Source organism: Apaloderma vittatum, unplaced genomic scaffold (genome assembly GCF_000703405.1).
Source record: "Apaloderma vittatum isolate BGI_N311 unplaced genomic scaffold, ASM70340v1 scaffold23784, whole genome shotgun sequence".
Taxonomy (NCBI): Eukaryota; Metazoa; Chordata; class Aves; order Trogoniformes; family Trogonidae; genus Apaloderma; species Apaloderma vittatum.
The window spans coordinates 1-15725 of NW_009711325.1; the positions used below are offsets into that span (position 1 = coordinate 1).

The 15725-nt window shown below is 39.6% G+C and overlaps 1 protein-coding gene across 1 annotated transcript in view; it reads right to left on the bottom strand.

Moving 5' to 3' along the window:
* Positions 1-956: 956 nt before the first annotated feature.
* NUP205 (nucleoporin 205kDa) overlaps positions 957-15725 on the bottom strand; it is a 51553-nt gene continuing 36784 nt past the window's right edge. The window contains 17 exon segments of the mRNA XM_009867619.1: positions 957-1202; positions 2413-2486; positions 3212-3340; positions 3981-4104; positions 4513-4679; positions 5401-5527; positions 6222-6350; positions 7848-7924; positions 8879-9005; positions 9221-9324; positions 9327-9349; positions 10455-10576; positions 10759-10950; positions 11694-11842; positions 13025-13123; positions 13559-13829; positions 15242-15433. Of these exon segments, the coding sequence (XP_009865921.1) occupies positions 1050-1202; positions 2413-2486; positions 3212-3340; positions 3981-4104; positions 4513-4679; positions 5401-5527; positions 6222-6350; positions 7848-7924; positions 8879-9005; positions 9221-9324; positions 9327-9349; positions 10455-10576; positions 10759-10950; positions 11694-11842; positions 13025-13123; positions 13559-13829; positions 15242-15433 (2259 nt within the window). The 3' untranslated portion in view covers positions 957-1049.

Here is a 15725-nt window from a genome sequence, read left to right on the forward strand (position 1 = left end):
TCTTTACGCTCCTGTTCCAGCAATCTGACCACACAAAACTTCACTCTCCCAAGCCCTAAGAACCAAACCCCGGGCAGGCACTTGCCCTGACTTCCTCCCTCCCTTTTTTTTTCCTCTAGACTTGCCCAAACAGAATCACAGAATGTCAGGGATTGGAAGAGACCTCAAAACATCATCTAGTCCAGCCCCCCTGCCAGAGCAGGATCACCTACAGCAGATCGCACAGGAACACATCCAGGCAGGTTTTGAATGTCTCCAGAGAAGGAGACTCCACAACCTCCCTGGGCAGCCTGTGCCAGTGCTCTGTCACCCTCACTGAGAAGTTTATTCTCAAATTTAGGTGGAACCTCTTGTGTTCCAGTTTAAACCCATTACCCCTCGTCCTATCATTGTTTGCCACCGAGAAGAGCCTGGCTCCATCCTCGTGACGCTCCCCCTTCATATATTTATAAACACTAATGAGGTCACCCCTTAGTCTCCTCTTCTCCAAACTAAAGAGACCCAGCTCCCTCAGCCTTTCCTCATAAGGGAGATGCTCCACTCCATCATCACAGAAGCAGCTGGTACTTCTGCCAGCTGCAAAAAAGCAGCACAGGAGGGAGCAGCCAGCAGCAGTTCACCCTGAAAAATTACAACCTTCCATATAGAATCCACACGAGTGATCACAGCCTGCGAGTGCCAAAACTGGAACCCCACGTTTTCATTAAACCCGCATGTGAAGCATGAGCAGCATAAACAGAAGTTTTAGGTTTCTCTGAGAGTATCCCTAAATGTAATACCATCACCGCCACAAAACTTTGTTTCCTTTATGTCCTCCAATAGAATTCCTCAAAACTTCACATTAATCATAACTCAGTTAAAAACAATCTTTTATTTTTCCTGCCAAGTTGGGAGCAGTAGGAAAGAATACACAAAAGCGATCTGTAGGGATAAGAAAAAAAAAAAGTAACAAAATATTTTTGACATTATTTTAGAAAACGTATGATCCAGAAAGTCTGATGATGTAAAAGGCTCACCCTAAAGGGGCAAGCAACGTATATCAGAGTCCTTTAGGTCCTCGATATCCTCAGGAGACCACGGATGCGTCTAACAAGAGGTTGGATAAAGGTGTATCGGGACCGAACCTTAGAATATAACCCTTCGATGTCCAGAAGCTTCTTCTGCAGAGATTCACCAAAGCTGTTCGTGGCTTCAATCTGAAGCTGAGAAACAAGAGAGTTGTTGCAGTCACCAGCACAAAACCTCTCGTTCTGCAGTGTCAGCTTATCCATCCTCGACTACCCATCAACTGCGATTTAGTCTCCAAGCCTCTTTCGAAAGTACGTTTTTTTCTGACTCCCCTCGTAAGTACCACTTGCGTTCTTCCCTTATGTTTCTCTCTCTCCACCACATTACTGATAACCTTTCCGCAGAGGTTTTTGGGCAACTCGGAACATTTACAGATTATCTGAATATTATCACCTTACAACCTCCCCAGGCTTTAGGAATTAAATTTCTGGTTTAGGAATTAAACAGTCTATATAATTCAGCTTCTTTTAGCATAGTCATACAAACACTTCTTCCAGTGAAAATTTTCCTAGTCCTTTAAGGACTGCTTAGGAACACAGACAGCATGTTTCCATTAATGCATGTGTGAACAAACCCTCAAAAACATAACTACATTCTAAGTACTTTAGCAAGACGTTACTGTATACTTTACTTTTGAACAAATAAGACAGATGCCTCATCACAAAAAACCACAACTCTTCTTACAATTCCAGCTTTTAAAAGGCACTCAAGACTGCACAAGGTTTTTGAACCTTTTTTTTTTCTGCACAAGCAGCTGTAGAAATGTCAGTGGAACTTAATAATAATTTTTATCTTTTTTTCCTGCCACCTCTGCATCAAATTTACACAAACTGTTAAATCACTGTGTAAGCAAAACCCACTTCTTTGCTAGCATTCACAGTCTCCTCAGTTTCTGTTACCCTTTTTTGAACTCACTTCTCTTCAGCCTAGCTGCAGCTGAACTGCAGGAAACAGCTATGGGATCGCAGAATATCTGGAATCCTGCCCTCATACTGCGAGTCCTTCAAGGATAACTGAAGCTATTATTAAAAAAATACATATTGTATAACTGGTTTACAAGTGAAAAAGGATGACTAATATATTTTTTTTTCTAAGTCTAACTCAGTTTTCATTTAACTTTTTATACCGAGACTTGAAAATGCGTGCAGCAGCACAACTGCCAACTGCTTCATGATACTTTCCAAAATGAATTTTTGCAACATCTCATTAATCCTAAATTAAGTTCTATTCTGTTGGTGTTACCACAGGTTGTTCAGAGGTGGGAGAACTGTGGCCAGGCTCCTCTCAAGAGCTGCGTGGCGGTCGAGCACATTCTGTACTTCTCAGCACAGCGTCACACCTCACCTGCTCTATATCGTGCTGGCTCACTCGATTCAGGCCGCTACTGAAATCCAAGTTAGGCTCGGAACCAAAGGAATCTGGTGACAGAAGATAAGACGTTAAAATTATATTGGCTGCTCCGTACTACCTTCTCCACATCAAGTTTATAAAACGAGTTTAAAAGTGCAGTGTTCCAAACTGGTCAGTAAACTCGTGCATTAGAAATCACACTGATTTTTGGACTTAAATGATTTGGAGAAAGTACATTAAGAGTCATAAATAATTTTGATCGTGCAGCATGGTGATTTAAGCAGAAAGGTCCTCTCTTTGTGACTTCCTTCCCTTCCTAATTTTTAATTATTTAAAAAAAACCCCAAACCACTAAAATTTAACTTAAAATCTTCTGATGAATCAATGGTGCCTACAATTCTGAAAATACTTTTAACCCACCAATATTAATTTTAGTTCTTAATTTCATTTTAGATTATTATATTGAGAAATTTTCCTATAAATTGCTTTGAATCACTGATCTGATTATATTATTTGAACTCCGTTTGGCTTGAACAACAGAAACTTAAAAAGATGTTAATTTTACTTTCCTTTGGAGGTTATGTGTAACAGACAAAACTGCAAACCGCAAAGTCTGTGACTCAACAATATTTGTACTGCCAGTCCTCCAGTGGAAAATCCAAAGGTATGCCAAATCCAAACAAAACCTCTTTTAAAAAAGGTAAATGGCAAAACATGAATAGTACCAAATCAGTTTTAAAAGTTAACCATCGGAAGTTAGTCAAAGGCACTGTGTTGTCTGAGAAAAATGTACCTTGCAGCCTTCCCTTCTTAAATGACATCCTGGAGGACAGCAGCGAGTCCTGGGAGTCAGCGGGTGTGCAGTGCAGCAGGTAGTGTTCCAGGTGACGCCAAAGAATGAACAGACACGTTTCTATAATATCTGTAAGCACACCTACGTGAAGGAGTCTAATTTCATTGTCTTGAGGTTACACATTTACTCTATGGGCATATGTACGCGCTGTGAAGTGGCTGAAGATGGGGATGGCAGGAACGCCTTAAGTTGTGCCTGCAAGAGCACTTCTCTCCCGGAGTAGGGTTCGGGGGAAAATTCTGATCTGCTGCAATTGCTTTGTGTGTGATCACCCATTTCCATAAAATTACCAATATTTATGAGATTAGGTTTACATAAGCTTGACTGTAAGACTGGAAACTCCCGTTGCTCTGATGGGCGCCCCAAAATTGTTTACCGAAATATGTTTTCCACCACACTTGTGCACATGTGAATGTTTAGAGGGTCTGGCTACTGAACTGAAGAGTTGGGCTGCAATAACTCCCCTCCGTCATGTTGCAGAAACTCCTAGCACACTCTCCACAATGGGAATTACTAACTTGAAAACGTTTACATTCTGACAATAGCAGAACATCACCCTTATACTAATTTCATTTTCAGTATTTCCAATTTCCTTTGTGCAAAAAGCATTGTTCAAAGCAGTTGGAAATCTAGGTAAAAAGAACCTGTTCCTATTTCTCTGCTTTTCTGGAGCATCTCCTTGAGGGCCATTTCAGTTTTAGAAGGATACAAGAACAGAGTGAAAGCAGCTTGGCTCGGTTGTTGATTAGCTTCACCAGACGTCGCCTTGCCAAAACGTATTTTTGGGAAGTGGAAATTTTGTCAACCCCAGCTGGCATAACAGACTGACACAGCTGTGATAAGAAAAGGAAAAACAAGGAGCTTGTGTAGCAAATCACTAAGCATCAGCAGAAATAAGCAAATAAAATTACGTATCAATAGCTAGAACTTCCTTGTCAGCTACTATTTCTTCAAAACTGTGCTCTCTGTTCTGAATTTGCATAACCTTGTTGACCAAAAAAAGGAGAATTTAGATGTATCCCCAAGCAACTATAATGAAAATCACAAGTTTTAGAAAGCTAAGTCAAATATTTTCCCCAAAGTTTTAGGTCACTCATTCTACGGGCCCCTTCAACAACAGTAGAAAGGAATACGCACAAGAAATTGAACTATTCCCTTATCAAAGATGCTTTGAAGTCTCCGTTACAGCTATGTCTAAGTTACAAACAATACAGAGACTACAGAGTGAGAAGAACTATTACCTCTTTTATTTCATCTGGTGGGAGTTGCTCCACATTTTGCAGTTTGTTAACGCTCTGACGATGGCTGTCATAGTAAGTGAAGAAATCACTAGTGCTCTGCTTCAGCAGGTAGACAATAATGCCCAAGCCAGGCAAGTGCCAGTATGGGACCACCGGTGCTTGTGCATCTAGAAAAGATGATGACCAATTTATAATAATTTAAAAAATAAATAGAACAAGAAGTCAGTAAGGTCTGCTCTCTGTCAATAAAGTAGCGAAAGGCATGAAAGCACTGGCAAGTTTATATTTTATACTTCTGTGTAAGAAGTAATATGGAGTCTAGGCAAAATGTTCTGTAGCTGCAGCACCAGGTAGAGGCAGTCAGAATACAATGCTGGGTGTAACACATGAAATGTAACCAGACCAGAAGCCTTAATGTCTAAATATTTTAACCACTCAGCTGCATAACAGCACACTGTAAACTCTGGCCATGTGGCGTAATGAAGAGTTCCAGTCAGCACCAAAACGCATCTTACGTATCATGAACGTAGTCTTAGTTTCACATAATGTAACCCAGCAGAGATGCTGAAAAAAAATCCTCACCTTCCCCTGTTTTGTGCTATTTATTTCCATACCTGTTTTTATTGATATATGTGTTTCCAAGGCTGTCGTGGGAAGTAAATTAAAAAAGATTTTTTGGTCATGTTTCTTTTAACTTGGATTGGGTTCCTTTTATGGCTTAGCGCAAGGCTGCATACACATTCCAGAATTAGAAAAAGCGCAGCTACGGTACTCGCATAAAGTGAATTAAAGCCTATGTGAAACTGCGGCCTCTAGTTCATTATTTTCTTACTAGCCCGAATGTCACACCGCTCAGCCTCATAAAATATCAAGCCAAAAAAATCTCACCCTGACGCGGCCCATCTCGGTTGGTTGATTCTGACAGGCTAGGAGTAAACAGACAAACAGCATGCTGAAAACTGGGGGCGCTTTGCAGCATCAGTGACTCACAGTATTCCATCACGTTTGCACAGATCTGACAAAAAATAAAATAAAATAAAATGACAGCATGTCAGTTACAGTATCTACAGGCTCTGGAGCATTACAAAGAGAAATGTCAATAAACAGTATGTTTTTCTCCTTTTCTTCTCACCAGAAAGTGATGATTCTCTTTTCTGATCAGTTAGAGCCACTCTTCTATTGCAAGTCTAGGACTTGCAACCTTGCCCCTTTCCCAACCTGCCAGTTAAAATTTCTGGTCAATGTAAAGTCCCCTTTGGCTCTAACTCAGCATTAAACATTGCTCTCTATACTCAGCCTGCACTTTGGAAATTTTTGATCAGTTCAAGGCTTCGAAGTTCACAGAGCTTGTATGCAAAACACTAACAGTTGCTAATGTGAATTTAAATAACCAAAGTTCAAATGGAATCCTAGAATGGCCTAGGCTGGAAGGGACCTTAGAGATCATTTTAATCCAGCCTCCCTGTCGCCAGGGATGCCACTTCAGCAACACATGGGGACTGAACAGGAATTGAACCCGCGACCTTGGCGTTGTTAGTGCCACGCTCAACTGACTGAGCTAACCGGCCCCCTAAATCAAATGTGGGATCCTATACTGAACTAAAACCGGTGCAGAGCATTACCGCTACCATACGAAAGTGCAAATCCACACGGCAGATAAAATGTCACAATTGGAGACTGAAGGTTCTAGTGGCTTCTCCTGCCCTTACCTGTTGCATGGCCAACTCAATTTCATCCCTCTTGTTCACTCTGTCTCCCTCAGCGTTATCACCCTGCAGTTTAAACTGGCGCAGCCTGTCTGAACCACCAAACCGGCTTAGAAGCCCTAAGCACTGGCGCTGCCGGAAGAAATTAACATTTTAGTTAGTGTCTCAACAAAACAAGTGCAGGATTCTTCTCACTTATCACTTAAAACCGCAAGAGAGCAATGCAGATGACATTTTTAGCATTTTGTAAGTCAAATTTAGATGTTTAGTATACAGTGTTTTAACTCACTTCTAATTAGTTGGAGAATTAATGGCACTCTAGAACAGTTCGTTCAGCAATGAATGCAATTCCAAAGCGTGCAACTTTGTCTTATGGCTCTTTCAGACTATTACATATACGGATGAGCATCAATGACTGTTTAGGTTTACTCCATTACTTACACAGACAAACTAAAAAAATCTGGATATGAAGATAATAAGCTCCATAAAAGCAGAGTGCAAAAGCCAGTTCACTAGTTTCATAACAAGAAGTAACAATCAATAACATTGTTTTAAGTTTACACGTGGCCACTAAGACCACCAAAGTGCCTCGGACCACAAGTCGGTTTTGTGTGGAATGGCAAAAAAAGATGTAAAAGTTTAAAGATTTTTGAGTAATTACTTTTGGGGAAGAGTATAAAATTTAAATCCTTTTATTACTTGATGAAAATAACAGGACAAACTAGAGAAAAGCTACAGCGTAAAATGACCGATTCACACTGTTTTGCTCAGAACAGTTCAGCACCTAATTAAAACCCATAACAAAAACAAAGAAGAAAAAAAAAAAATAGAGTCTTTCTGCTGACGTGATGCAGCAGAATGCCAAGAACACCAGCATCACAGTTCACTACTTTGCTTCAGGCTGCTCACCCTGGCAGTTACTATCAAAGTGTGCAGAGAGCACATCCTGCTCTTGCAATGAGAAGTATTTGATAGTGCAGCCCTTTCCAGAGACAGTTTTCGATCAAGTATTTCTTTACAAACGTTCTCACTCATGTAAACCACAAAGCCTCAAAAACATTGCTGGGTGCTGAATGCTTAGCTGTAAAGAGGTCTGCAAGGATAAATTTTGAGCAAAGACCTACTCTATCTTGGTTTTCATTCTGGTTTCTAAGTCAGGGTTATTTTCAGAAGGGGAGGAAGAAAGAAAACACCAGCATGTTTGATACTCCAAATTGTGGAGCTGGGGACATGCTTGTGGCAGAAGTGGTAACAGGCTATTTCTGCATGCCTTCACAAGCCTTGGTGTTGACCTCAAATTTTTTTTCTCCTCCACCTAAGGTGGATCCTAAGCCAGAGAGGGAAACAAAGTCCCTGCAATTCTGATGTTGCCAAATTTTCTTTTCTACTTGGAGGGGGGAACAAACAAACCAAACGACGACCAAGCCCCAAAAAAGAAACCACCAAAAGTCATGTACCACAAAAACCACCACACTGACAGAGAAACTACTCCCATTCCACCAAAAAAACCCCAAACCACATATTCTCCTTAATGGTAGAAAACATCCCTTTCATAACTGCTACTTGCCAATCGGGAAGAAACTTTTCTACATATGTAATTCTAGAAGGGCAACTGTTAAATGTTATTACCTGAAATCGGCCTATGTGTCCTTGCAGCTCCATCTGTGTCCCTTCATTAACATCAATATCCAGCTCACAGAGTACTCCTGATAAAAGACACAGCCATTAAAAATAATGAGTATTTTTGTTGTGGTGGTGGTTTTGCTTGTTTTTTAAAAAGAAGACTGATTTATGCAGTATATACATTTAAATACAAGCATCAATCAGAAAAATTTCAGCTAAACGTTGTTTTATGTTTTGCTCATTGTTTGAGGAAAACATTCAGATGTGACTGCAGTTACTAGCAGATGCATGAGAGCATTTAGCTCACTGTTCTGCTAAGTAATCAAAAGGCAGGGAACAAGGGAGGCTGGCATGAAAATTTCAGCTGTTGTGCAAAACTCAGTATACTGTAAGCAAAAAAATATTGGGCCTCAACCTGCAGCTCTGCAGCCCTTTCTGTTGCAGTCAGACATCTCTCCTAAACAAAAAAATGCCACTGAATCAAACTAGAGAAGTTATTTTGAAACAGTAAGTAAGTCTTCTAGCACGCAGAAGAAATCACTATATCCATCACAATAATTATTAGTCCTCTGTGAGGATAAGTCACCCAAGAGACACGTTGTATGCTAATCCACAGTGCTTCTCCCAGGAAGCATTCTTTTTTTAAATAAAAACGGCAAAGACATGAAGCAACTCTTCCTCAGTCATAGGATTTGCTCAATGAAAACTCTCTCTGAAGACACCATATGCTCTTTGAACACTACTATTTGCAAGTCATCTCAAAGGCAAAAAGTACTTACTGTCAGGCAGAAGAATTAAAAGAAAATGGGACGTCTAATGCAATCGGCTAAGGGCACTACATCCACTGCAAATCCACCATACTTACTTCAGGAACAATTATTTAATGTTTCTTTACTTTTCCAAGAATGCTAAGTGTCAAGAAAATTCTGTAATGTAGTAGATACTCCCTTATGTGTCTTACTATTTCTTTACAGAAAACAAAGCCTGAGATTCAAGCAGATGGGGCTAAGAGACTTCAAAACTGCTGCAGTTCCTACCAGGCAAAGCTGCTTTGCTGATTATTCCTGTCAGGAAGGCCAGCTCCTGGAGAGATCCAACACTAACATCTTGACACCTCAAGATTGCCTGGATAGTATCTGAATGGGAAATTAGAAACTGCAAAACCTGTACAAGAAGAAAAGGGAAAATGACTCACAACAAATGACTCACAATTTAGCAGTGAGCAGAGAGGAAGCAATGCTTTTACTTTTGGAGAATTTTGAAGTCATCTCCCATACCAGTGAGGAAGTGACTTTTTAAGTTTACTTTCAGAGCAGAAGGACATATTATTTCTTTCAATGAACATTAGCAGTGATAGTTTAGCATCTTTTGGAAGTTACCTGTCCTGCTGCTTGCAGGTGTTGTGCCATGCTGGATGTGAGGATCACTTGGCACAGTTGAAGAGCTGGAAGAAGAATCTGGCGATAACGTTCCACTGGAGCACTGGGGGATCTCTCATTCCATACATTCTGAAGAGGTTTAAAAAGAAGGAGGAAATAAAATAAACAAACTAATGGCGCAAGGAAAGTGAAGCCCACTAGCAAGGCAGAACCTGAGCCTATAATCACCCTCAAGAATCTGCAGACATTTGTCTCAGTAATAGGTCTGTACTTGAACTGAGTTTATATTGGAAAAGCTACAAATTTATGATACGCGGCTGCTGCAACTTACCTAGAAAGCTGCTGCCAGACATTTTCTCTACGTGGAGAAAATTACTTCTTTGTACTATACTATATTAAATCAGGTTACTTTATTGTAGAAATGACAGATGATTTCTTCACTTACATGTAAAACTAAATACTCTCAAATACTTTAGGAAGAGGTAAAGCATTTTTCTAAAGCAACGGATAAACACCAGTTTTCTACAAATACCCTGTAGGCTTCATAGAATTTTAAACACCTCACTGGTCTAAGGCTTAAATTTTTCTGAAGTGTTTGCACCCTCGGTGTGTCACTAAGAATGGTAAATTTAAACCAAGGACTGAGGTTTGAAATCAACCAAAGTGATTTCCCCTAAATATGCAATTTCCTTCTCTGAGGTCTCCTCTCAGTCATCTCACAATGACTAACAACATGGTAACACATTAGGAAACTTGTCAAGCAATATGTAACTGAAATATTTAATTATTTCTTTTAAACACATCATAAAGTAATTTTGAAATAACATTTAGTTCATTGCTCTCTCATTACCACTCATTTCGGTGAGGACGAACTCTGCACTTTTTGTTCACCAACTGCAAAGCCCCCCAAGTAAGTTTAACAGTGTAGGCTGCTTTTCAAAACATTACAGTCTAAATGATATAAGAATAATAATTAGACAATTCCTATCTAAGGCATCAGACAAATAAGATTTTACAGAAGTAACAAGTACATCTTCACACCCACATATCTAGAATTTTTCTTTCAATAAAAGGTAGTTTTAAACTGATTTGATTGGTTAAAGAAACACACACACACACACACAAAGAATATACCCACAAATACTTACCTGGAAGATTTACAGTTATAAAAAGACATCATATGCTTCCAAGACTGTATCACAGTTTCAAAACCAGCCCGGGAACCAACACTTACCCTTGATGGTCCGTTTCAGGTCGCATATCGTACACTTGACACTGGGCCAGCCTCACAATCACTCCTGAACGCAACAGCTCTAATGCCCCTTGCTGGCTTTTAGCTACTCTGGTGAGGAATGCCTGGAGAAGAGGAGAGACAGGTAAGTACTGGAGGTACACAATTAGACTTATGACTATTTTATCTCTCGATTTTAATATAATTTCAAGTACTATTATTTTAGCAAAATATCTCTGAGCAAACAAACAAACAAACAAACAAACTACACCACCACACCACTAAATCATTTCTGAAGTACTATTACCATTTTGGACTCATAGGTGTACAGTGCTTTAAGTAGAGGGGGCTGAGGTGTGAGCAAGCTCTGCAGAGTCAGATCATCATCTGCCAGGCTGTCCACAAGCACCTTCAGGTACCCACTGTTGGAGAGATACAACAGCCACTGCTGCTGCTTGTCTACTGACACAATGCGATCGAGCAAAGCCAATGCCAACATCTGGAGTGGGAGAAGTAAAAAAAAAAAAAAAAAAAAAAGAATGAAACCAGAATTAAATCTATGAGATCAATGAGATGTCTAAATCCTAGAAATATGAAATGCTAAGCAGTTCCTTCTAACAACTGCTTAAAAGAAGAATGCATTTCTGCACTACAATTGCAATCCTTTACATGGAAAGTATTTTAAGATTTCTTGATGGTTTAGGATAATATGAGACAATCATCTTTTTTCTATTATTCTTATTCAACACTATCTGTAGTATATTTTTAAATAACTATGCCAAAATATTTTACTGAAGTATTGCTACAAGCACCATTGCTATTTAAAACTAGTTTGCACTGTGACTAGATTCCTGGCCACTTAAGTTAACGACAATAAATATGTCCTTACTGAAGTCACCAAACCTTCCCAAAGTGGAAAAATAAACTGGTAAGTCCATCATTTAAAAATAATAATAAATAAATGCCACAGCAGTTCATACCTGCAATCTTTTGCAGCAGTGCTTGCTACCCTTACTTTTGAACAATAGACATGTAGCTTTTTTAAGAAAAAAAATTAATATGTATGTATGCCCCTACTTGCAACAACTTGAAGGGTGAGTGGGAGGACAGAAACATGAAAGAGATTAAGTATCTACAAAAAATGTTCTAATTCTACCCCATGAAATTTCCCTTTTCTGCACAGTAGCAGAATGTTCTTTGAAATACACTGAACAGTGATTGCAAAGGAATAGATTTATTTACCCGGCCTATCTCATGACCATCACAAGCATCACGACAGACCACCTCCATGAGAGCTGCCCCGTAGCTCTCAATAATTGCCATGTTTTCCCGTTGCAATTTACTAAACACATCTTCAGGAGCTGTCAGACGCTCCCACATCGTTTTCTTGGCTGTAAAAAGCGAGTAAAACAAAAAAATGAAAGACGCAAAGACGGGCAGCTTAGCATTAGCTTAGCTACAGTACAGCTGAGGCTATGTCCTTCAAGGCAGTCTATCTTGCAACAGAGATGCCCCAAACAATGAATGGGGTTTTTTTTGACTGAAGTGCAAATATTTTCCTACAAATCCGTTCTTTCCCAAACCACCACACACAGGCCAGACAGCCCAAGAGATGTGTGTGCCTGTATACGTACACAGCCCTCACAAATATATATTCTGTGTTACATGTGGATCTTAGAATAATTTTGAGCAGACTGTTAGGCCTAAGAACTTTCACTGGGAACAAAACACTTGGGTTTGAAGGGAAGTAAACAAGGTGACTTAAGTGGGAAAGGGCTGAATCCAAAGCCAGCAACAAACTACAAAGGGGTCCTAACAAATTCAAAGGTATTTTTACTGCTGTAGCTCAAAACGCTGACCAAGTACCAGCAGTAAGAGTCTGCATGCACAGGCACTAGCCTCACATTTGGTTTTCAATCCTTGTCCGAGCTCCAAGACAAAATAATGATTAGAAACACTGGTAAATCAAGTATACAAGTCATTAACAAAGAGAACGTGATAATCACCATAAGCTCTCTTGGTTAACCAGTGGCTGGCTTATTTTTAGCTTTTGGGGTGGGGGCAGGGTGGTGTATTTTTGTTTGTTTTCCCCAGGGGTCTTCAGCTAAAGGAACAGAAAAATATTAAATAATCTTTCGATTGGTTTGTGTTTGTTTTTTTTTAAAATGGGATCACTGAGGTGTAAGTGTACATATAGATATGAATGAAATATATTTCTACAATTTTAACTACACTCAAGTAGGTCCAAGTAATGTATAGCCCTTTGACAGTTTTGTAGCTCTGATGCACAGCTTTAATGGACACAAACAAAATATCTTCTCCTGGCGCTGGAGGTCAGAAATTTAATATACTCAACTGCAACAATACATCTTGAATGCATGTGTAACTAGGCAGGTCAGAATAGATGAAGATTTACACAATTTAGCATAAGCAACTAATTTCAGAGGCTCCTGAGTAAGATGATTTCTATATACTTAATCTACTTATTCCTAGCAGACAACTCAGTGCGCAGAAATTGCACCACTCAGGGTTAAATAACTTTTTTTTTTTTCCTTATTACAATTGGACCTTACCCGCTTCTAAAGTATCTGGTTCATCTGGTCTCTGGGCAATCTGCAAATAATAAAGCAGCGATCCATAAAGGTGTGTTCTCACTCTCTGGAAGCCACCACCTGTTCACAAGAAACATTCATAATTAAAACCAAATAGTTGTAAATTCCGTAACACCGTCTTCCGCTGGCACTTAATTTAACTCTCCTACAGTAGTACTGGCAGAAATAAATAAGACAAGTAGATTTCTTAAGTCAGAGTTCTACTGTTCACATAAGAGCGTATCTGGGAGCAAATTCAGCAAGTTCATGCTGCTCCAACAAAGCAACAATATTTGCATATGTTTCTTCTGCTTGTTGTTCAGATTAAAATAAAATAATATGCCTTTATTATTTTTTCTCTTTTTAATAACATCACTTTTTAACTATATCAATCAAGTAAGATCCACTGAACTGACTGTAAGAAAAATCCTCGCTGCAGTGACAGGAAGTAGCTGAGTCCATCTTCTACTCTTGGGTGGTTGGAATTCGACACATGCACTGCAAAGGGCAACACACCTGTTTTCAAAATGAAATCCAGCAGCTTTTTTAAGATGATGTGGAGGGAGGAGTCACCAATGGAAGCAAAACCCATAGATATGCTCTCAGAGCCAGGGGATGAGGTAAAAGAACCATCCAGCATGAGGAGATATTGGGACTGTCCTGCCATCGGGAGTGCAAGTGGCTGTCTCTGCTCAGTTTTCACAGACTGGCTCAAGTGGGCTGTCAGGGTGAACACAGCCCCCGCCACCACCGGCATCAACTCCTGAGCTGCATCATCATCTAGGATCTTAATAGAGAAGAACAAAAAATATTTTTTTTAAAAAAGGAAAAATGAAGTAGAATTGTCTGATTTCATGAGTTATCAAAGCACTTAGTTTAGTCTCTGATAGCTATTTCATTTATGTATGTGTGAGGATTTAATTAACACGGCACTTTTTAAAACAAATCAAAACCAGCAGTGTCAGGAACTTGTTCAGAAAGATGTGCTGAACACGTTTTAATTGAGTAGACCATTAGCCGCCTTTTTTGATTTGCACAGACCACAGGCAGGTTCATAATTAAATCTTGATGAGAAAAAGAGAAGGAACATGCTGACATTTGAGTTGCTTTATTAGTAAAATATCTAAAACTAAGACAATCTAACTTAAGAACAACTGACATTCTCGGCTTCACAGCTATTCAAGAAAACCATTTCCACAAAAAATGTGAAGATACAATTTAGAAAACTCAAAGGGGTGAGCAAAGAAGTGAACATCAAAGGAGCATTTAAGACATGTAGTGATAGGACAAGGGGCAATGGCTTTCAGCTGAAAGAGGGCACTTTTAGATTAGATGCAGGGAAGAAATTCTCCACCGTGAGGGTGGCGAGACGCAGGAACAGGTTGCCCAGAGAAGCTGTGGAAACCCCCTCCCTCCAAGTGCTCAAGACCAGGTTGGGCAGGGCTTTAAACAACCTGGTCTAGTGGGAGGTGTTCCTGTTCATGGTAGGGGGGTTGGAACTACGATTTTGTGAAACACTAACAAGAAGGTAGCATTCACTATTTTAGTTCATCATTGAAAAGGTAAATCTGGTATCTTTATCCCTGACACTCAAGGCACTTTCCTTTTAAGCAATATAAAGCATTAATACAAGAGATCAATAATATCTTCAAAAGCAAGTAACAATAATTGTTTTCTCAAACTGGCAAAACCTTCACTAAAAATCAAGTATTACAGTATTATATTCATCAGAAGAACTACAAACAGCACAACTCTCACAAAGCAGCCTCCACAGCCTAAACAGTACAGGGATCCTTCATTAAATTTTGTCTTTGAAAATGGCTGGGACAGTACTAACTGCCTCATCTGCCTCTAAAACGACTACTGTAATTCAGCAGTAAACCCCCTCAACTTTAAGTATTTTAAGATGAAGCAAACCTCAAATTTCCAAAAGGCCTTCTAATTATAAAATCTTTACTTTTTCTACTCTGAAGTTTCATTCAGCTCTTTCATTTTTCAAAAGAAGCAGCAGTAGCATCTGTGGTGAGTCATCTAAATGCACTGAATCAGCAACTGCAGTAACATTTGCCTTCAGCCCCTCTATGAGTTCTTCTACATTCCCCATCAAAACAGGCTGTTTCCTTTTCACACGCCCTCTCCAGACTGCCATCACACTGGATTATACTGAAATGTCTTTACAATTTGTCAGCATAGCAGTACCTTGTCATGCACATCCTGCAACAGATCGCGGATAATCAGTTGTCTGTCCTCAGCCTGTATGAGATCCTGGGGGCAGGCAGTGAGTATAATTTCCACCAGTTGTCTCCACGACTCTAAAGCATGTCGCTTCGCATGGAGACACTGCAGCAGCTTGTTCCGCTCCACTACATACTGCAGGATAGTGTTGATCTCCTGAACACCCCCAAGAAAGAAACTGAGTTATAATATGCTAAAAGAAGTTAACAGCAAAGACAGGTTTCAAGATGACAACTTTATCTATTGGTAATACTCTCTGAGAAGAAAAAAAAAAAAAATCATAAATCTTCAGCTAATCAGAAACACGCTGACCTTTTTAACAAGATAGGCTAAGTCATTTCTGAGCTGGTTTTCACATGGTGTTTTCATCATGAATGTCTCAAGCTCAAAGTAAAAAAAAAACAAACAAAAAAACCCATCCAAAACACACCATCCTCAACTTTCAAAT